At 40.0% G+C, this 23,682-nt stretch overlaps 1 protein-coding gene across 4 annotated transcripts in view; it reads left to right on the plus strand.

Annotated features, from left to right (window-relative positions):
* Window positions 1-23,682, plus strand: part of RGS12 (regulator of G protein signaling 12) — a 169,584-nt gene that overhangs the window by 111,614 nt on the left and 34,288 nt on the right. For all 4 annotated transcript variants that reach the window (XM_019479123.2, XM_006262642.4, XM_059721535.1 and 1 more), the window contains 8 exons: window positions 1,868-2,021; window positions 5,616-5,692; window positions 9,081-9,281; window positions 11,744-11,817; window positions 17,773-17,899; window positions 18,823-18,919; window positions 20,472-20,551; window positions 21,435-21,588. In XM_019479123.2, coding sequence (XP_019334668.1) covers window positions 1,868-2,021; window positions 5,616-5,692; window positions 9,081-9,281; window positions 11,744-11,817; window positions 17,773-17,899; window positions 18,823-18,919; window positions 20,472-20,551; window positions 21,435-21,588 — 964 coding nt within the window. The remainder of the gene's footprint in view (window positions 1-1,867; window positions 2,022-5,615; window positions 5,693-9,080; window positions 9,282-11,743; window positions 11,818-17,772; window positions 17,900-18,822; window positions 18,920-20,471; window positions 20,552-21,434; window positions 21,589-23,682) is intronic.

Consider the following 23,682-nt stretch of genomic DNA (forward strand, 5'->3'; position numbering starts at 1 on the left):
GTAGGTAAATAGTGTAGAGATACCTGGGGAGTCAGATGTCAGGCAGGTTATAATGTGTCATAAATCTAATGTCTATATTTAGTCCATGATTTTTTGTATCTAGGAGGTTGATGAAGTGAAATGCATAGGATCATCTTTGAAAAGTGTTCTGTAAATTCCCTTTGAAGATTAGAACTGAGAGATTGGAGAGAGAGTGGTTTTCTTGTGAGAAATGTGCTCCCACAGCTATGGATACCACCCACATAATTACTATACACGCCACAACATCAGCAATCCTTGATTTTAGAGCTGCACCTCCAGAAATGTAATATATCTCGTCCAATGCACCAAATGCCCAGATGGAAAATACGTAGGAGAAACCAAACAAGAACTGTGCGCCAGAATGAACGCACACCGGAAATCTATTAAAGATAAGAGCACCCAATTGCCTGTGGGGACACATTTCTCACAAGAAAACCACTCTCTCTCTAATCCTCAAAGGGAATTTTACAAAACACTTTTCACAGATGAGCCTATGAACTTTATTTCATCAGCCTCCTGGATACAAAAAATCATTGACTAAATGTAGCCATTGGATTTATAACACTTTATAACCTTTGTGATATTTGACTCCCCAGGTACCTCTTCACTATTTACCTGCTACGTTCATTTCCCTCCTTCATTCCCCCCGCCCCCCCCCCCCCCCCCCCCGACTCCTCAATTTACATCTTCACTGACTGTCTTTCTTGCATACCAGCCTAGCCTCTGGCTGCTTCGCTATTCATTCCATCCAGGAAAAGCACGGACCAACTGCAGATGCTTCTTCAGCCTGACAAAGGTTTTTTAAACCCAAAGGCTTGCTAAGAAAAATTTTTCCAACTGTTTAAGTTGGTCTAATAAAAGATATCAGATTCACCCAAAGAACCTTGTCTGCCTATGTCCTTAGATCAACATGGCTACAGCCCCTGTGCTTATTTTATTATAAAAAATAAAAATCGGGGGTCGGACTCGATGATCTATTGAGGTCCCTTCCGACCCTAACATCTATGAATCTATGAAAATTCAAATAATAAAACTGAGAGCAAAGGCATCTGATAATCTTTTAAATTGTAATATTTGTTTGGTAGTCGCAGCTTTACCCATTTTGATTTTCACGATCATCTATCATTTAACAGTTTTGTTTTGTCTTTGTAACTAGAAAACATTACCACAGTGCGTATTCCTTTATTATAATGGTAAATTATAACTTGTAGCAATTTTCATATGAGGCACTATACTTTACAGCATACAGTAATTAGCGTGTATCTATAGACAGAGCATTTTTAATTTAACATTTTAAAGAACATATTAATAACAAAAAGATAAATGTTTATTAAAATGAAATGTAGCTGTAATATTATAAAAGTAGCTTCCTTACTGCTTTTCATCATTGATCAATAATTGGTGCTGTAAATGCTGGTTAAGCAATACATTATCCAATAATTTAATACTAGTTTGTATATCAAGACTAGCAAGATTGCTGTACTGATGTGAAATTCTATTTTTAAAAATCAAGTAAATTGCAGCCGCTTTTCAATCAGTTCTTCTTTAGAAATAGGCCACAGACTATCAGTAGTCTGTGGAAATATGGTTAGATATATTCTTGTTTCTAGGTGCTACACTGCATTATTTTTACAGTATTTTCATTATAAACAATTCTTATATTATCATTTGGAGTCTTACTCAATTGCTAATGGCAGGAGAACTGACATATACAATGATGAACTGGTGAAGAGAAAATTAAGTAGACAACCTTTCTCCCAAGATGTTAGATCACGTTAGGAGAGTTTTGAGAACCCTTGCATTTACAGGAGTAGTTCAGCAAATGTTTTAACTGTTTTAATGGTAGTTAAGTGGAAAATCAAAGTCTGGAAGATCCTTAAATGAAGAATCTGGAGAGGAAGATGCTGAGAAGAAGAAAAAAGGAACATTTTTCTCCTGGTCAAGAAGTAAGAGTCTGGGAAAATCACAGAAGAAAAAAGAAAATGGTGATTACCAAAATGGTGAGTTTCCAAGTTTCACATTTTTGCATAGTTGCTTCAACAACAGGACTCCTCACAGTGTAAGCATGTAGCAGAAAATCCAAACATCAGTATAAAGCAAGACACATTGAATAGGTTTTTAATTTCCTGCCGAGCTGACACAGAGGGAAATTGTCATATCAAGAGCCACAACAGCTAGGGCTGCTATCAGGGCAATCATAAGAAAAAATAGAAATGAGCACTGGCATATAGGCAAAAGTCTGGATAGGAAGAAATTGTTAAATTAATTTTTTTTTGCTTTGAAAATGTGGCCCAGTGGGATTTCTTTCAGTTGCTTAAATTCAATTTCACCAATATTCAAGGTAGAAGGCAGGGCAGAGTGCCTAGAGAGACTGACTTGTTCAGAGATGCATAAACTTTTGCAGGTGACAGCCTACTTCTTCAGGTGTTATTAACTTCTAAGGTTGAGGCTTTTTTTTGCCTATACAACGTTATTCTTACGATAAGCTGGATCTCATCCTCCCATTCAGTTAATATGCTGCTTTTTTCTATAGGCAAGCACATTCAGCTCCCATGGAGCAGTCAGACATCTCAGTATGCAAGAGGGCTTAGCTGCTGTAGCTTCATAGTCCCTTTTGCTTCCCTTAATGACTAACTTGTATAGATCCAAATTTGGAATCTCTCTCCCTTGTTGAGGCTGATAGGACAACTTCTAAAGATAAAGCTTTTGACAAAACCAACAGACTAAGAAGCTCTGGCTGCACTTCACCATGAGGTCTATCCTCATTCGCTCAATATCTGATCAGACATATTAAGAATGGAAGCTGTTACCTCCCATTCAGAACAGTTACTGTATGCAAGATGTCTGAGTTGCACTGACTGCCCTGTTGAAGGTAGGTAGTGCTTTACAGGACCCTTCCCACTGTATTTCTGCAAGCTGTCTAATCTTTTATGCTTCATCTTGCATGGACAGAACAGCAATTAGAAAAGTGTTCAGAACAAAAATCCTCAAAACACCTTTTACACAGCATAGGTTGGTATATTGGAAAATTATTTCAGTGAGTCTTGTGTTCTGCAGTTAAAACATATGAATTTTCTATGAGTAGCAGAGGCTTTTTCTCTCAAATCCTATTCTAAAATGTGCATCTTGAATTTCCTTAGGGAGAAATATATTCTGGAGATGATTTACTCTGATATTCTGTCCTTAGTGAATCAGGATGTCCAGGAATCTAAAACTTCACCTGCTTCCATCACTGGAAGATTTTAACAATAAGCTGGATGCACACTTGTCTGGAATGCCTGAGTCTGGGATCATGGAATCATAGAAAATTAGGGTTGAAAGGGACCTCAGGAGATCATCTAGTCCAACCCCCTGCTCAAAGCAGGACCATCCCCAACTAGATTATCCTAGCCTAGGCTTTGTCTAGTTGGGTCTTAAAAACTTCCAAGGATGAAGATTCTACCACCTTTCTTAGCTACCTGTTCCAGTGCTTTACTACTCTCCTGGTTAGAAAGTTTTTCCTAATATCTGACCTAAACTTCCCTTGCTGCAACCTGAGACCATTGCTCCTTGTTCTGTCATCTGTTACCACCAAGTACAGTCTAGCTCCATCCTCTTCCAGGATGGCTAACCTGCTGAAGAGGACTTTAAACTAGATGTGTTGGGAATGGGTGTACAGATGGGAATGCAAGCCAGGGAACAGCCAAGCAGGGACGACATAGGGCAGTCACGGATGTGTTGAGAGGCTGGGACAATGTTTGGGCGGTGGGGAACTGGGGGCTACCAATGGGGGTCTTAAGTGTCTATACAGAAATGCTAGGAGTATGGGTAATAAGCAGAAGGAACCGGCACTCCTGCTAGCAAATAGGGAATATGATCTTGTTGGAATAACGGAGACCTGGTGGGATGCCACGCATGACTGGGCTGTGTGCACACAGGGCTACAGGCTGCACAGAAGGGATTGGGTAGAGAAAAAGGGAGGAGATGTAACTCTCTGTGTAAAGGAGCAGTGTGCCTCCTCAGAGACCCAAACTGATTCAAGAGTAGGGTGATTTGAGACCCAGTGGGTCAAGATACGGGGGGGGGGGGGGGACAAGGAGAAGGAGACTTGATGGTAGCCGTCTACTACAGACTGCCATGCCAGGAGAAGGAACTCGGTCTGGAATTTTCCAGAGAACTTGATGGAGTCTCCATGTTCGGTTCTGAGGATTGAGGGTAATTTGGGAGATCAATGAACATGAGATGGTAGAATTCACTGTCTGTTGTAGGTCAGGGAACTCAGCCAGTAGGGCAGAGGTGCTTGACTTCAGGAAGGCTGACTTCAACTAGCTTAAGAAAACAGTGAGAGAGACCCTTTGGAAAAGGGGACTGGAGGGGAAGAGAGTTCAGGAAGGGTGGTCATTCCTCAAAGGAACGATCCTCAGAGTGCAGAAAAGGTCCATTCCTGTATACAGAAAACGTGGTAAAGGGGCCCTGGAGCCCTCTTGGCTTACCAGAATCAAGGAATACTTAAAGAAAAAGTAGGCTTATGAAGCTATATATCCACATGCTCCTGCATTGATTGTTATGAAGACCCTTGACTTCTTCTCTGTAGGTTTGTTATCTAATTGAAGTTTTTTTTTTCAAAAATGTATTTAATTCCCTCATAACTGCATTAAAGCCTAAGGGACAGCCTGTTTAAAGAAAGCACAGAGGCCCAGCCTCTTGTAGTAGTCTTTGCTGGACAGAGTGGAAAAAAATCTTGCAATCCAAAGAAAGTTCATTCTGTCCAACAAGTCGGAACAATATCAGGAAGAGCCATTGAATTAAATTGTTACTGTCATTGTCATCAGCTGCATTAAATCCATGTTCTTTTACTGTTGTTTCTTCTTCCTTGCCACTTACCCATAACAGTCTGTTGTTTGTTTATATTGATTTAAGGCCTAGTCCTTATACATTGGGATCATGTATGCAAGATTAAGGACTGTCTGATGGCCTTGGATTTTGGGTGTCCTACTTTAGGATGCTAATGGCTGCATCTGCATGTGCCACCATGGTGCCATTGTTACTGCACAGTCACTTAGTACTTCCTTTTGGAAGTACTACAAGATGGTGCAGTAACAGCCCATACTGTGCTGTGTGCACTGTGCCCGGTTATTTTTAGGCACTACATCTCCACAGCAGCGTGCTATGGGGGAGCGCATTGCTACAGTGATGTAGTTGCCGCGTCACAGTTTATGCCTATGGACACTATGTAGCCGTAGTGCATTGATATGGCAGTGTAGCCTCATGTGTGGATGTATACCCTGTGTCTCTTCTTTTAAGGGGTCTGTTAAGTGCCTTTTAAGGCACCACAAGCTGATAGTCATTTTAAAATATAGATAGTAAATTTCAAGAGCAGGGACCTTGTCTTTTCAAGCTTATAAAAAGCCTTGAGTGCAAGCAGTGTTAAATACACAAGAAATAACAGAATTAAAGACTGTTTCAACTTAGGGATAGTATGAGGAGTTGACATTTTTTTTCTCAGATCAGCAAATGAATTCTTTACTCAGATAACATGAGATTTTTGTAGTTGCTTTCTGTACAAATAGTAAACCCAGGCCTTTTTACTTATCACTAACTTTTCCCACACACAGATTCTATTCAGGCCAATGGATTATCTTGCAGACGTGAATCACAGGGCTCTATGTCATCATCTGCAAGCCTTGATCTGGTAAGGGCCAGCTTTTAAGAATCAAGTAGGCTGTATGTGTGAGGGTGGGGAATTGCTTATTACCTAAGAAGTCCATAATATCCACAGTTTTCTACAGTACTGTTCAAAATGCTTACATGTATACCAATGTAAATTTCATGCAATTTTCTTTTTACTGTACTTAAAAAATAAAATAAAAAAATTCTATTTATTTCTATAAAGTCAGAAGGCCTTGTATAAATCCTTTGGCAGATGAATAAATACTTTTTAAAAAAGAAATCTTTTTTCAAGGATAGTATTATAGTGCAAGTGGTGACCCTAAATTAGTGATTCTTAACCAGGGTGCTAGGTACCCTGGGGTGCTTCCAGATCCTTTGAGGGGTGCTGCAGGCAGTGTGTGGAGATAAGCAGGTAAGGGCAGGATCAGGCTCCAGGTGTGAGAATTAAAACAGATAAGGGCAGGCTCAGGCTCTCCCTGCTTGGCCTCTTCCCAGCCCACATTCCTGGCCCAACTGCAAGGAGATAAGTACTCTAATGAATATATTAGCTTTTGAAATGGGGTGCTGTTTAACTCATAGAAAATATGGAGGGGGCTTTAATTTTGACCAGAGGTGCCTTAAGTCTAAAACAGTTGAGAACCACTGTGCTAAAATATCGTAGGACAAGCCTACATGATATGGTTACACCAGTATAAGCTCTAGCCCCTAGCCTATTAGATAAAAGATCAGTGCTGCCCCCTCTGTTTAGTTAATACAATCTACCTCCCGTTTAATGTTTTCTATTGGCAAGCTCAAGGCAACTGCCGGCTCAGTGTCAGGGTTCTCTTAAATCGAGGTGCATGATTCTCTCCATTTACTGTATTATAGGGCATGTAGGTGCATAGCTTTGTTTGAATCATTCTATGTTGGGATTAGGTATCCAGGTTATAGCTGTATTGGTCTAGAGGCAACAGAAATGAAAACTTGTGGCAGAGGTGGTATCTTTTATTAAACCAACTAGATATTTGCAAAAAATATATATTTTATTTGCAAGTTTTCGGGCACAGGCACCCTTCATCTTCATCAGGCATAGGAGATTATAAAGGTTCTCCTGGGTAGAAATGTTACCCAGAATTGTAACACTAAAGCAAAAGTTACCCAGGAGAACTTTTACAATCTTCTATGCCTGAAGAAGGGTGCCTGTGCCTGAAAGCTTGCAAATAAAAAACAAATATATATATGTGTGTGTGTGTGTGTGTGTGTGTGTGTGTGTGTGTGTGTGTGTGTGTGTATGTATGTATGTGTGTGTGTGTGTGTGTGTGTGTGTATATATATATATATATATATATATATGTATATATATATATGTATATATATAATTTTTTTTTTTTTTTGCAAATGTCTAGTTGGTTTAATAAAAGATACCACCTCTGCCACAAGTTCTGATTTCTGTTGGGGTCAGGTACTTAATTTTTATGTGCCATGATGTCTAAGTTGGAAACACCTTAAGTGAATGTCTGGAGAAGCCTGAGAGGGGACCTGGTGGCCGTCTGTAAACTTACCAGGGGGCACCAGCAGGGAATGGGAGAGACCTTGTTCACCCGAGTACGTCCTGGAGTAATAAGGAATAATGGCCATAAGTTGTTTGAGAGTAAGTTCAGGCTGGACATTAGAAGACACTATTTCACAGTCAGGGCGGCTAGGGTCTGGAACCAACTTCCAAGGGAAGTGGTGCTGGCTCCTACCTTAGGGGTCTTTAAGAGGAGGCTTGACAATTACCTAGCTGGGATCATATGAGCCCAGTATTCTCTTCTGCCCAGGGCAGGGGGTCGGACTTGAAGATCTACTTAGGTCCCTTCCGACCCTACATCTGTGAATCTATGGATCTTGCTTACCAGATGTTGCAAACAATGGAAAGGAAAAGAACTATACTATGTATGGGCTAAGAAAAGCTCTTGATAGTGTCCTTTTAAATTCTGAGGCTGCAAACAAGCGTGGATCTTGTATCAACATAAACATTTTTTATGGTGGCACAGAATCCAAGTGAACAGACGTCATAGCCCTTTGCTGCCCTACAAGTGCTTAAATTTTGTGGCAGCAATGAATCTAGTAATAATTACTGGTGCCTTTTCGTGGCTGACGTCTCTTTGCTCCAACAGCCCCAGGCAAGAACTGCCCTGGCTTCAGGGACACAGTTCTGCAGGAAAAGGGCCCTGGGTGCCTCACCCTGATACTGAGCCTGCATCTGCAAGCGGGGAGACGCGCTTGCAGGTGCACCCATAACATGAAGTTAGAGCTGATTCCTCTCTAAAGAAGACATCTGTTTCTAGCTTGAGTGTTTAAATAAATATGCCCAAGTACTTTTGATATTTTGTATTTATTAAGATTCCTTTCTCTGACTTCATAGTAAATGTTACCATAGCATAATTGAAACAAATTGCTGTAAGTACAGAATTTATGGCCACTGAAAGAACTAGGTTACTGCAGTGATTTCTGTTAAGTGGCATTACATCTGTTTGCCCAGTAGCATGTGTTTACTGGCCCACTTCTCTAACGCCTCCTGATGGACAGAGGTTCTCCATCTCTGCAGGAAGCCAGTGATTGGTAGGCTTGTATTCAACCAGCCCCTAGTTGCAAGTTGTTCCTGGATGGATGGGAATTATTTAAATGTAGTCTAAAATAAAAAGTGTTTATAGAGATAACATTTTGTGATTTCACACTGATCAACTTCAGTGCATCGCCAGCAGCTTCTGCTGGTGCTGTTTTTCTGCAAAGCCAAGAGAAAACAATATGGTCCTGACACTTGCCTTTCCCTTGAGTAAATTGTCCCATGGGGGCAGCTGAAGTCCAGATTAGCACATGAATGAATCTGGCCAATAGTCTTCAAGGTAGAAAAGATGCATATAAAGTGGAAGAGAAGTATATTTTGTTTTTATTTTGAGTGAATTTATTTTTGAGGCACTCTTTTTATCTCATGAAAAACCTTAGTAAACTCAGAATATGCTATTTAAGAAGTCATAGTGATTTATTATATAAGAAGGTAATTATTTGATGTAGAAGGCTTCTTATCCAGAAATTAGTTTAAACCTCATATTTAGTTTTTAGGCATTTTTGACCAATTACTCTACCCTACAGGGAAAACTCTTATCATGCACTAGGATCCAGATGCTCTTGTTTTTTACACAGTTTCCCTGAAAGCAAAATACTATCCAAAACAGCTGCTTTTGAAGTAAATTCAAATTTGCGCAAAATGCGTTTCTTTTTTTTAATTGAAATATATTTTCTAAACTAATCTGGTAATTGAGATACTCTGAAGGGTAGAGAAACATAAAACTTTATTAAAAATGTGTTTCCTGACTTAAGTTGTTTTGAATAGCTTGTGGTTCTTAATTTTCTCTTGGATATTAACTTTAATTTTTGTTTCTAAAAAGTCTGAAGCATCTAGAATACCTGCATCTGTATCTGAGAGAGAGAGATCCTCAAAACACTGCTGTGTAAACCTTCCAGATGGCTCATCTTGTAAAATGGTTGTCAAATCAGGATTCTCAATAAAGGAGATGTTATCTGGTCTCTGTGAAAAACATGGCATTAACATAGCTGCTGTAGACCTCTTTTTAGTTGGAGGAGATAAGGTACTGCATGTTTCTATAATAAAAAAAAATAGCAATTTATCCTGGTTGGTTTACTAACACAAGAATGTTGATTCATCAGGGGGACATTCAATTTCCTTGTTCTGTGAACTGACTTCACATTAGCAATAACAGGATTTACATGCATTGCTCAAAGGGAGAATAATAGTAACATTGGTACTGAAATATGGTGTGGTTTTGGTGTCCATGCAACAAAAAGTTGAAAAATTGAAAGAGGTTCAGAACAGACCTTACAGTGGTGGGGGGTCAACATTTTTAGCTGACATGCCACAGATTAGCCATGTACTCTCCCTGAGTGCCACTCCAGTTTCCTGGTTATACTTGATCTACTGCTCTGCTTTCTGCTTCCTACCCTGTACTCCATGCCCAATCTGCTGCTCTGCCTTCTTCCATTTCTGTCGCAGTGCTGTTTATCCCCTCCCTGATCTGCTGTGTGCTGTGAATGTCTCTCATGCTACTTCTGTCTTACCATAAAAAGTTTTAGAGTCTGCATTTAGTTTGTACAAGGGAAGGCTGAGAGTAGGCCTGTGCGAAGCAGCAAGTATTTGATTCGGCTTCGGATTTGGCTCATTCGGAGGGACATTGATTTGATTTGGTGATTTGAATCACTGTCCTGATTCAATTTGGCTGATTTGGATTTGGAGATTCAGCCACTGAATCAGGCGGAATATCCTCTGAATTGAACAGGTGGCAATGTCAGTGGTGGGGATGTGGCAGCAGCAAGTGGGGCTCCACCCCCACCTTCCGCACGGCACTTAAAAAAAAAAAAAAAAAAAGAGCCCCAAATTCACTGGGTGCAGCAGTGGCGATTGGGGCTTCTGGGGCTCATGGCAGAGCCCTGTGCAGTGGAGAGCACCGGGGATTGTTCTCCCCTGCCTGGCACCCGTGCAGAAGCTGTCGCATTGTGAGGATGCATTGTGGCTCTGCAGTGTGCTACAGGGCTCCACATGCTGTCCGGGAGCTGGGGCTGCTTGGGCTGAGCACTGCCAAGCTCTGGGTGACTGCTGGAGCCACCCCAGCTCCAGGACAGTGTGCGGCACCCTGCTGAGCCAGACTGCATCTGCACGATACGACAGCTGCTGTGCAAGTGGGGGGAGAGGGCATTTCCTGCTGCCCCATGCTGCGTGGGGGGCTCTGCCATGGGCCCCCAAAGGCCCTGATTGCTGCTGTTGCAGCTGGTGACTGCAGGGCTTTTTTTTTTTTTTTTTTTTTTTATAAAGTGCTGGGATGCTGGGGCTGGGCAGGGTAGCCATGGGGAGGGCTGGGGGAGCAGATGTGGGGTGGGGTTGGGTGGGGGTGCTCAGGGGTGGTGTGGGGGGAGCTGGAGCTGGGTGAGCATCCCCCCTGCCCCATATTTACTGGCACGGAGCCCAGGTCCATCTTCCTGTGGTGGTGAGCAGGGACCACCCAAGTCTGTGAATCAATTCGGAGGCTTCCAATTCGATTCAGACCTTTTAATGGGTCTCCCAATTTCATTTGGATTCAGAGATTCGGCCCCTGAATTGGGCTGAATCTCCTCCGAATTGAAGTGGCTACTGAAGCTTCGCACAGCCCTTAAGAGATAAGTTGATTTTGATAGCAGATGGCACGCTAGTATACCAGAAGACAACAGAATGAGATCCATGAATGGAAAATGCAGCTAGACAAATTCTAAGGTAGAAGGCACACACTTTTAACATTAAGGGTAAGTACTGCTGGAACAGTTTGCATAGACAGGATGAATATCTTTCTAAAAAAGGTGCTGTAGCTCAAGAGAAGTTATGGACTTGGTACAGACTCTGTTATCTCATGTTAAGGTGGAAGTCACACCATGATGGCTCTAACATAATAATTTACGTTACATTGGCCATCTCTTTATGTGATGCTACGTTGCCATAGCGACAAGCTACAGCAATGTAGTGTTGGCAGGCACGAACCCTGGTGCCAACGCTACTGTGCAGTAGGGTCAGAAACAACCTGTGCGCCACTGGGACTGTGCAGTAATGACAGAGTAACAGCTAAAACAAGTATTGAATGAGTAGACATGCCCATTGTGTCTATTCTTTTAAATCTTTCAAATTTCTCAGCCACTATTATCTTGTCATTTCAAACCTCTCGTTCTGTTTGCTCAGATATAAGAGTGGGGGCCTCATGTGAGGGCGTGTGCTGAGAGGCCTGTTGACTTCAGTGGAAGTTAGAAGATGCATCTCACCAAACTGAACTATACCTTTTTTGGAACAACCAAGGAAAAAAGGAAACTAAATATATTTTCTATAAATATATACAACAGTAGTACACAGAGCATAATTATGAATCTTTTTGTCTGTCCTGGCTAATTAGAAAGCTGCTTTTTTTGTTGTGCACAGCTGTACTTTCTATTCCATACTATTGAATAATATATAACAAGAAGTTTTTTCTAATTCAATGTATTTTCTGTTCTTTTATTCATTTCATGTGCTCTATAGCCACTGGTATTGCACCAAGACAGTAGCATCCTGGATTCTCGGGATCTGCGTTTGGAAAAGCGTACTTTATTTCGGTAAGAAAAAAAATTATCACTTTTTTGTGGGTTTTCAATTTCAGCTAATATATATAGGCTAAGATATGACATGAGTTAATTCATGTAAGACAACAGAAGATAGTGTACTGCAGAACAGAATTTGGCCTGTAATACTTGTGAAACTAGCCACCTAAAACTTATGGAAACAAATTGCATTTTGGAAAGTGAGATACTTTAACTGAACATTAAAGAAGTGCATCTTTGGTGCTCTGTTACCTGTAAGGTGGTCTTTAGTTGTGTATAACACCGAGGTTATAAATGAATCCAGGACCCTTCTAAAAATCTGGGGAAGTTTTTTGTCCTTTGCATAACAAATACAGTACATGGTTTTCCACAAAAATGAGAGGAATAGTACTAAAAGTTTGATGTAAAACCTATAAAGCTGTCAAAAAACTGGATGTACAGTAGATACTTAAACAAAATACATGATTCTTCAAACCTATTGAGCTCCCAAAGTTCCCATTAAAATCCTTCCTCTTGTAGTTTCCAACCCTGTTGACATGTTCATGCTTCCACTACTACTTTAGAAAAAAGAAGCCCTTTAAAATTTGATCTTCTGATCCCTACACAGACCCTTCTTCAAGATACACAGTCACTTTCAATTAATGATGGTCAGTGCTGAAAATTCCCTCACTGTTTGGCAACTTATTTCAAGACTGGTGACCCTTTGGCTAGTATGTGTATAATATATATGTGACCAATCCTGCAAATCCTTGATCAAGTTAGAAATCCTAATTGTGCAGTTTCACTATAGAATCATAGAAAATTAGGGTGGGAAGGAATCTCAGTAGATTATCTAGTCCAACCCCCTGCTCAAAGCAGTACCATCCCCAACTAGATCATCCCAGCCAAGGTTTTGTCTAGCCAGGTCTTAAAAACCTCCAAGAATGAAGCTTTCACCACCTCTCTGGGTAACCTGTTCCAGCGTTTTACTACCCTCCTAATAAGAAGTTTCTTCTTAATGTCCAACCTAAACTTCCCTTGCTGCAACTTAAGACCATTTCAAATTCCTCTTTTAATCTACAAGGCCTTTGATGTGTTGAAGTTTGACTGTTGAAGCCCTGACTCAGGAGATCACTTAAATATATGCTTAGAGTTTTAAGCATATATGTAAGCTCCCCTCCTAAAATGGAAATATTTTCCTGAGTTACTTTTTCTGCATAGGTTATTAACACAGTAACTGAATGGAACAATATGAAGGTCTAGTAAGGAGACAAAGGATTTATTAAAACAGGGCTATCCAACATTTTGATGGCAGGAGGGGAAGCTAGGGTATGTATCTCATAGGACACCATACCTGTAGCTAGCCTGCTACTTGTGCAGCCCCAGCAGCCCAGCTTTCCCCCACTGCATAGACAGTGCAAGCAGAGAAGACACACTCTTCCTCACTGCTCCTTTCTGGGCTGCCCAGATTTTCTCCTGCTGCACTTGTAGCACTTTTCTGCCACCCAGCTCAACCCCACCCTGCCTCCAGGAGAGGAGGCAGGAAGTAGAAGCTGGAGGAGGGAGAGGGAGCCTGGACACTTCAGCCATATAAGCTGTTGGAGTAGTGGGGGCTGCAGGAGCTGGACAGGAGCCTGTGGGCCACATGCTTGGGGGCCATAGGCAGCCCACAAGCCACCAGGTGAACAGTCCTGCATTAAAACATGTACTACTCATGTAGAGCCCCTCTAAACATTCAGGTAAAGGTGTGATAGGATAGCATGTCCTGTCATGCCACACATGCGTGCCAGGAGGGCGCGACTGTGGGATCCAGCATTAGATCCTATCAAGCCTTATTGCCAGTATAGGGGAAGCTGGGGATTGCTCTCCCTGCACTGGTAAGTAAAAAAGTTCTTGCAGCTGCAAATCCCACAGCTGCAGGACTCTCAGTACTGACAGCTGTGGGGCCACTTCTGCCAGGACAGAGAAGGCAGCCGTGGGATTTTTGGTCCCAGCAGCTGTGGGGTTGCCACTGCCAGGACAGAGTCCACCTGCAGGCCCCCCCAGGGCTGTCCCTGGTGGGGGTGGGGGAGTGAATCAGGGCGGCTGCCCTGTGTTTTGAGGGGCCCCGTGGAGCTGGGCAGAGTGGCGGCTCCGCGTCCAGCCACTTGCTACCCCTCCTGCCCCCACCACCAATGCTGCCAATGGCGGCAACAGCTTCGTCAGGTGCGGGGCCTTTGGGATCAGAGTGGGGGCGGGGCCCCACATGGGCTGATTTGCCCCGGGCCCTGCACCCTGCTCAGGTCCGCTCTGGGCCCCCCAACCAGTAAAATCCTTCCCCTCGTACAATACCTGTAACATGTAGGGGGGGCTGTAGTTTAGCCATCTCACTGGTAATGCTGGCTAAACATATCTGTGAAAAACATAGTCTTTTATTATTTAAATGGTTATAATGGATATAAATACAAGTATGTATAGCAGTTTCAAAAGGATAGCAAATATAGCAAAATCACTCCAAAATTAACACTGCTTCATCCACTGTTAAAGTTGGAGTGATTTTTGCTGTATTTGTATAGTACCCACATAAGTCGGAACATAAAAGCTACCACACTATTGAAACATTCCCTTTTTGAAATGAATCCAGATGTATGTGTGTCCGTAACCAATTAGATCCTATTGTAATCATGTTCTGGACTGATTTCAGTTGGAAAAGTCATACTAAGGTAGCTCTTTATTTAAGTATAAGTTTATAGCACTGAGCCTGAAATAATTCACTTGTATTGATATAGCTAGAGAGAAAACCTTATACTGTATCTTAAAAATCTTAATTTTGTTATCATTATCTCTTTGATAATATACATGTCATATAATAGTGTAATTCAGTTTTTGATCAGGGTGCCTTATAACACTACTCAGAACAAATAATCAAAATACGTTTTAAGAAAAACGTTCAAAATAACTTTCAGAACTAATTAATCTGCTTTTAAATGTATTTCCTAAAATGAAAGAATAGCTTTATTCAGTAAAAAAAATGGTGCTTTTTATTAATCTAAAAGGAAATTTAATTAAAATAGACTTTCTGCAAAGATAAGTATCTTATGTTCATCACTACCACAGTTTCTATTTTCCCATTTTGTGCAGGACCAGACTGCTATCTTTTAGTATTAAATAGTTGCATTTAAATTTAATTGGTATAGAATATATAACAAAATATAGTCTTTATTTCTACTTAGAAAATATGCTGGGAAAAAGCTGACATTACGTTCAAGTATAATAAAGATATATATATTTTCAACCTATCTATCTTTACCACTCTATAGGGATTTTGGTTGTAGTTTCATTTTTGGGAGCCCTCAAACTAAACATGCAGTATCATAAAGGGGCCATACATGACTATAATGCTCCCTGCTTTTTAAGAGCTGCAACTTCATAGTGTTGAGAGCCCCCACATTATGTACAGTAGATAAACAATATTGGCAGTAATCAAAGAAGTGTAATAAAATTGCAAATGGGAAAGAGATGGAAATTCCATGGAACATATTAAGCCAATTCTCTCCGTGCCAGTTTTTCCATCCTTACAAGAATAGTTAACCTATTCTTGTCTTTTGCCATGCCTTGACCAGATTAACTAAGCAAATTATCTAATGGTATTTCACTCTTGGGCCACATTTTCAAGTGAGAAATGCATACATTGCCAAACTGACCTTATGACACTCAGTGTCTTTAATTCACATTCTTCTTCTTTTTGCCTACCTGTTAGCTTTCCTTTTACAGGATTATTTTCTACAGGTTATGAATAAAATGTGATATGGTTAATTTTCAGATTGAGATTCTGAGTATTTTTTTTTGTGGGTTTGTTCAGTTTCCAAATTCATTGAACTCTAAATATGGCTATACCATATGCTACTACTGTTTAGCTAAAACAAAAATTTATGTTTTCAGAGACTGTTTAATTCACATCAGAATTATTCAGTATTGCTTTCTGGGGATGTACGTTACATTAAAAAGCACTCATGTCGAATGTTTTACAGCACAGCTGATTATTTGCAAATTACATTTTTCAGTGTGGCGGCTTCTGTGTCACTGGTTGATCTTTATGAAGCTGTGTTCATAATGCTTCAGCATTACTTCTATTTACCAGCTGTTTTATTCTTAGAAAATATGAAAGAAAGCTTTGAATAATAGTCTGTCCAGGTTCCATTTTTATTAGGCTGATATATTTTTTAAATATATCCATTTTTATATTGGTTAGTACTGAATTATTTTTAAAAGGAAGAAATATCTTTCAAAAAGTAAATGTGTGGTTTGTAATTTTAGAAAGGAAATAAAAGGTGAATCTTTTCACTCTCATTAAGGCCTTTTTTTTAATTCTCCATACTCAATGAAATTAATCTTTCAGCAAGGTACATGCGAGCAAACATGACATGATTTAACCCCCCTGTGTCTTTCCGTGGTGATACAGAAATCCTTAGTATAGCCCTTCTCACTACCTTAAATGAATCCCTTGCAGATGTTTGAGAGAGAGCGCACACATTTTTTTCAAATTCCCTGTCCCCCTATGAAGCAGACGTAAGGATTTGGACTTTTAAAATGTTTTTATTTTGGGTTTTTTCTTCTGGTAAGTTCTATATATTTGACTCATCTATAGAGTTTGGAAACTGAGATGAAAGGAGTAATTTCATCGGCTTGTAGTTATTGTTTCATTATCTCTGTAGGTAAGTAGCACTAGCAGTTGCATTCAGTTCGTATTTTCAAGATTATCTTCACAAGCATATAGAATACAAATGGAAAAATGAAAGTTTGGATTGAGGAACACTTTTTTTTGGTAAGGGCTAGATTATTGGCCAGAGAATTATAAAGTACTTTGGGTGTTACTCCTATGCACAGCTTCTTTTTCACTAATACAATTTTTAATTGCCGTCCCTCCAGTTTAACTATATTTTTAATCAAAGATTATGATTAACACTGGGCATGGTGTTCTAAATGTGGTTTTGCTAAAGCAATATAAATATATCATATATTCTAAAGGGATTATATGAATTCTTGATACCGGTTAACCCACCATTAGGTTTATAAATGTTTGTTTATTGTTGCTGTTACATATGGGTACCTCATACCAAAGTTGCTGTTTCCACAAAAGAATGAACACAAATATAGTTCCACTGGAAATTGCAGTTTACCCATTTCAGTGTAATAAATTGGAACTTGCTTTAGATTGTGCTTCAAATCTTTTTTCCAGTGCCCAACTGAGCAGCTGGATTGGACATGTTGGATCTAATTTTTCTCTTTTATATAAAGCTACAGAGGAAGATCTGAGACACTTTATCCTGCTACTACTATAGCGTAATGGCCAGAGGAGTCTCCATAGAAAAAGGAAAAGAAACATCTAAGTACTCTGGGAGGCACTACACAGCTGCATATGCCTTTTATGCCACCCTCCATACAGTGAAACTGCAGTGGTTTCACTGGGTGCGTCTACATATGCACGTTACTGTGGATTTGACTAACTAACTCCATGGTAAAGCACTGCTGTCTATACGTGTGCTAGTATTAGGGCATGGTAAATTAATCAACTCTGCCATAAGACAGTGCTATCTTATGGTGGAGTAATTAAGTGTGATGAAACACACGTGTAGATGGTGACAGGCAGCCCATGTGACAGGCAGCCCTCACACTTTAGAACTGTCATGGCCCAGCCAGCCCCTCTGCTGCCTGATGCAACCACCTGGAGCCCAGGACTGATCCCCTCTGGGCCTGCTGCCAGCCCAGGGATGTTCTACCCTGGCTCTAACTACTGCTGGCCCAGGCGCATGTGTAGAAGCTGAGCCTGAGAGCAGCTGACTCCAGTTCGAACTGCTCCCGAGTTTATTATGCCTTTTTAATTTAACGTGTAGATGCACCCATTGTGTTCTAAGTGATCAGCACTTGACAAGAGGGGGATGGGTTTTCAATTTTTTGTCCATTTGAATCATTTGATAGAGAATTCTTATTGCAACAATTGATGTGTTTCAGGCTGGATCTTGTTCCAATCAATAGATCAGTTGGTTTAAAGGCTAAACCTACAAAGCCAGTAACAGAAGTTCTACGGCCTGTGGTTGCAAAGTATGGCTTAAATCTTAATGAACTTGTGGCAAGACTAGTAAGTCATTTTTGATGCAATTAAAATCTGTAATCTTACTTGTCTGGGAAAGCATATATAGTATTCTCTTAAATTTGCTGTATTCTAATATTTATGCATAAAAATGTTTGTATAAAAATGTAACTGTATCGAGATAAAAATATTCTGTAATTATTACTTTCATTCTTTCTTTAGTAGTTGGATTTATTTTAGGTCTAATTTATCTTCTTCATCAGACCACAAAATTATCCCAGCTAATAGAGCCTGAGCAGAGCTGTTAGAACTGGCCTACTAGCCTGGGAGAAGCCTGGAAATCAGTTTTGCCCTTTATAGCTCACTGCTTTGCAGGTGGACAGATAACCTGGCTAATCCATATTGAAAAGAATAGTATCCTGATATTCTCATTGGAATCAAGTATCAAGAGCTCTGGGAGTTATAAATTCTGTTCATAACTAGAACTGGCACTTCCGGGCTGTGTACCATCTTAGACTTCTCAGGTAGAGATTTAATACAAGTCTTCCACATGGCTGAAAACATACTGCAGTTGAGCTAGTTTGAAATTTTTCATTTCAACAAATTCGAGAATGAACAAATTGATTTTTAAAATATAAAATCTTTTCAACCTTCCTTGATTTGCATAACCCATTTGAAAAAATGAGATTTCTAAACACAGCCACTGGCAGGCTTAGACTGCTTGTGTATGTTTGCAAAGTATTTTTTACTCTATTTTGGTCTGATCCTCCTTTACCTGCTTGTAGATAAATCAAAGTAATCATGCACATTTGGGTTGAACATTTTGGAAAGTGATAGCAAGAGGATTCTTTCAAGTATACTGAAATATAACGATTGTACCGCTCTTTTGTAAATGCCAGACTTGAAAGTTGCTCTGAAGGAGAGTTGTTTTCTTTTTCTCCTTTGTTGTACACAAACTGATCTGACTTTAGAATGGTGAGCAGGAGCCACTAGATCTTGGCCTGCCTATATCTAATCTGGATGGTCAGCGGGTGGTACTAGATGAAAAAGAGCCAACAAAGGGAAGAGGTAAGCAGTTCTGAATTTTTTCCCCTAATGTCTTAACTACTTGCATCAAGTCTTGTTTCACATTCATAGGAAAAAAATAATCGATGTCAGTGAGATAAATGCTGCTTGGATCAATGGTATGATATCTATGGGCATTTGTAGACTACATGGGAGTTTAATTTTCCCTAAATTGAAGCAGTGTTTTTTTAAAAACACCACTTTCATTAAGGGCGAAGTAAACCCCCATGGTGTGTACACGCCCAATCCTTACCTGCCTCTCCAGTGGCACAGATGAAAGCACTGGACAACTAAGATAGCACTAGCTAATACTGGAATGTGTGACCACTTCTGAAGGTAATGTCTGTATTTCCAATGTCCCAGCAATTCATGAGCTCTATAGAGCCTGGTAGAAAGGATATCAGTTGTGATTTCTCATCTTGGAGAATAGAAGCTGAACTAAGATTCAGTTCATTTCAAATAGGTTACCGTGTAGCAGTTAGATTATTTTTCATCACAACTGACTTTTCAGATAACAACTAAAAATTATAGTTCTCATATGCCATTACTAGCCATCTGTGTAGGTATAAAACCATTTTATTTTAAATATAAGTAGATTATGTTTTAAAGTAGTTTGGAACAGAGAATCTCATTGGGGGAAATTGATAAAATAGACAGGGAGGTTTGTTGGGGAAAAGTGAGATTTATTGCTTGCTTTGGGATCTGATGAACTTGAATTATCAAAAAATGTACCTTGAAATTGGCATACACACAGGGAGAATGAGCTACTTGTTTTATGCTGTCCTTGTACTTCGGGGCATTACATATGACTAAATGACCCAGTGCAGAGTGTATTCTACAGAAGTGAAGAATCAATGTAAGTACTCATATGTATACGAGTTCTCTCCTTGGACCATAACATCGGTGGAGAGGCATGTGTGTTTCAGTGACCCTCAGCTATGTTGTCTGGAGTCTTGTATTCCTGGTAGGGTCTCCCCTGGTGAACAGATCTGACGTGAGGCCCAGGTCTAAACTCCTGAAGACCCCAAAGCAGAACAGGTGTACCTGCTGGTTCTCTGGGGCTGTGAAGGTGGATGAGGGCTCTAGTGGGATGGAGGTCTAAGGTTGTCTTGGTCATTCTGGCCACTCGGTTCAGGGCTTCCTCCTGTCAAGCACCAGCTTCTCCACGTTAAAAGATGTCACAGGCAGGCCTCTGCCAGGGATGTTAACACCCCCCCCCCTCCCCCCCCCCAGCAGACATCCTTATATCAAGGGATAGTTGATCTTTGTTGTGTGTGTCTCCTAACATATCTTAACCTTTTATTTTTGTAATAAAGGCGTGAAAAAAATCATGATGATTATGCTCTGAAGACACCAACACAATTAGGAAACTGTTTTCTTCCTGGATTTTAGCTGAAGAATGTTAGGAATATCAATCTAGCCTTTTCTTATTTTCCTAGAACAACTCCTTGGGGTCTTATAGTGAAGAAATTATTTTGTGTCAGTGAAATTTTAAATGTGAGTGGTTAAGTGAATTTTACCAGTTTCATAATGATATACATGTTTTTATGTTTAGTATTCACAGATAAACAAAAGGTCTCACCAGTTAAACAAAGTACAGCTATAACATCTGCTTCAAGAAGTCAAGCATCTACAGTAAGTTTTCTAAAATGATTTCTGTCTCATTAGCTTGTCTGTACTTCTGGCATTCTAAAGTGGAAGCTGCAGATATCCCTGCTCAAAACTAAGTCAGAGATGCACTACATGATCACTATAGAGTAATTTTGGATTTTAATCTGCAGTAAATTTACCCTATGCTAAGAAGTAGGCACGCAACTGGCTCTCCAGAGCACCTGGCCACTGGATAACAAAGGAGCCAATCTGTATTCAGCAAATGACAAATCTAGAATGAAATTCATAGTGATAGCATGCACATTATACATATACTGGTGCAACTTTCTCTGGTGTAAAGGTACTTCTGCCTTTTTCACAAGTTTACTTTACATTGGAGAAGAGCATTTTCTCCAAAATAAATTTTGAGACTTGGAGTACTCCAGAGTTAAGTGTATTATGTCCACAACGTTAATTAGCCAGATTGACACCAGTTATAAAACATCCAATCCCTTCCTTCCCAGCAGCCTTTTTCTGTAAGAGCTTTTCCTGCTTCTTTGCCATGTACTGAATGGTAGTGTGTGTCCTCCTACCCTATGTTCTTTGCTTACTGTCAGTTGAATGGGTTATCTTTGTTAAGCATACTAACCAAAGCTCCAAGGAAAAAAACTTGAGTACACTACTCTAACAAAACTTCTGTGATGCTAGCAATACTCTCTTTGTATATGGACTTCCTTGGGGTGGAGGGAAGTATGTGCTAACTCATTTTGCCATAATTAAATTATGATTAAATTAAAATATTTGTTATGTTTTTTTAACCAGAGAAATCTGTTTATGAAATTTCCTTTTTATTCACTTAGAGTATATTACACACACATTGCGGTATGTCCTGAATGTAAGTAGTACTTTAACTTTCCTTCTAATACAGGGAGAGGGAAGAACGCTAGGAAAGTCTAATTCTATTAAAATGAAAGGCGAAAATGGAAAAAATGCTAGGGATGCCCGGCTATCAAAGAGAGAAGAATCTATTGCAAAGATTGGGAAAAAAAAATATCAGAAAATTAATTTGGATGAAGCAGAGGGTATGTCACCTTTTTAAGTATACATAATAATTTTACTATTCAACAAAAAATGAAAATTCTATTTTAGAGATGTAGAAAATGAAAGGACTGTGCTTCTGTCACCGTACGATGAAAATCACAGGCATGTTCCTCATATCATTGTTGATGTTAACTTACAATTGATTACTTTAAAAAGTCTACGATGTGAAATTTTCAAAAGTGCTCAAGAGCCAAAATGTAAAGAGATTTTGGTACCTATATCTGAAAGTGGTGCCTAGTAGAGTTTTCAAAGGTGCTGAGTTACCCAACTGCCAGTGAAGCCAGTGGGAGATTGATGTCTAAGTACTTTTGAAAATACCATTCAGTATCTATATCCATTTTTAGGAATCAGTCTTTTAAAGCAGGGCTGTCCAATTGGTGGCCTCTGGACTGCATGTAGCTTGTGAGGCATTAACATGCACCTTTTGGGCTCCTGCCCAGCTGCCACTCTACCCATTGTCCTTGCAGCAGTGGCCAAGATCTCCAGGCTCCCTCTCTATCCTCAAGCTTCTTGTTCCTGACCCTGTTGCTGGGGCCGGAGTGGTGCATTGGGAGAGGGCCAGGCTTCCAGTGCTCTGTGCGTGGTGGGAGAGGGCTGCATGAGCTGCGTGCTTGGAAAAAGGAGCCAGGCTGCCCATGCTGCATGCTGCTTGCTGCTTATGGACTGCCTGCACAATGTGTGCCAGAGGGAGTGGGCGGGTGTGCTATGTGTGGCTGCTGGGAGCTGGACTGCCCCTGGAGGGGCGAGCAACTGGGTTGTACACAGCAAGGGGGAGCAACTGGGCCGCACAAGGTAGTGGGGGAGCTGAGCTGTACCTTTGGCAGAGAGGCTTGATGGGGTGGCCCCAGGGTGTGTCCAGTGCTGTGTGCAGCTCTTGGCTGCCCAGAAGTTAGAAAGCCCTGTTTAAAGAATTTGGCCCTAGTCCCTTTTAAAAATGACTTGGGTACTTAAGAGTCTCTCTCTTATTACAAGTTATTTGTAAGTCACTGAGGGTAAATGCTCATGAAAATTCTCACCGTCATATCTATGATATCCAAATTACTAGAAGTTTTAAAAGATGGTTATGTTTGTGTGGGGTAATGTGGTGAGCAAGAACAAAGGAAGAGGACTTTTCATTCAGCAAGTGTTCTGAAAAGGTAGCTAGTAGTGGAAGAGAAAGCCATGTCATAGCTGGTCAGCTGCATTTTCTGAGCTGACTTCCCTCATTGATGCCTTTGCAGTGCTAGTGACTTTCCTGGGATTACACTGATAACAGCAGAATTTTCCTTTTCAGTTATGTTTTCTAATAGGAAATATGTAAAGAAATATTGGTCAGGAGAGTGGGAGGAATAAAAAAAAAAAAAAATAATGGGAGCAATATTACCCCTGGGCTCAAGGATTATTTGAAAAAATGGCCTACCCTGCCATAAGGAATGTACTAGCTAGGATTTAGATTTAAACTTCACTGTTACTGCTATCAGATATTCAGATATCAGATATTCAGATATTCAGATCAAGGTTATAAATAATTATACACATAAATGACTATATACATAAATAAGTTTCTGCAGGTTCAGGTCTAATAAAATACTGCGACTGAAACCCTTGTTATGAATATCTGTTAGTTACCATGTATGTGTTGCTGCAAAATGTACTAATGGGGTTTTCCTATTATGTGCTGTTTTAGTAGCTTGTTTTAAATATTTTTTGTAAGTATATTTCTCAATTATATTAATCTAATCTGAAAACCTCAGAAACTGAGGTTTTCACATTTCATTTTGAATTTTGTGAAATTTATCTAAATTTGTGAAAAGTTATTGAATGTTGTAGGTACATTTTGAATGAACTTTCTGGAAAAAAAATTTCTACGAGAAAAAGCATTTCAGAAATGTATATTTCAGTGCACCTACTGCCATTTGCAAAACTTGGGCATAAAGTATATTTTGGAGCTACAAAGTAGCTCTGGTTCAAATCCTCTTACATTAACTTATGTTTTACAAACACATTACAAATTGTTTCTCACCATCTATTACTGTTATTTCATCCAAACTACCCGGAATATTGTTCGTAAGCTATAAGTAAAATAATAGGAATGT

The sequence above is a fragment of the Alligator mississippiensis genome, chromosome 2 (genome assembly GCF_030867095.1).
Source record: "Alligator mississippiensis isolate rAllMis1 chromosome 2, rAllMis1, whole genome shotgun sequence".
In the NCBI taxonomy this organism is placed as follows: domain Eukaryota; kingdom Metazoa; phylum Chordata; order Crocodylia; family Alligatoridae; genus Alligator; species Alligator mississippiensis.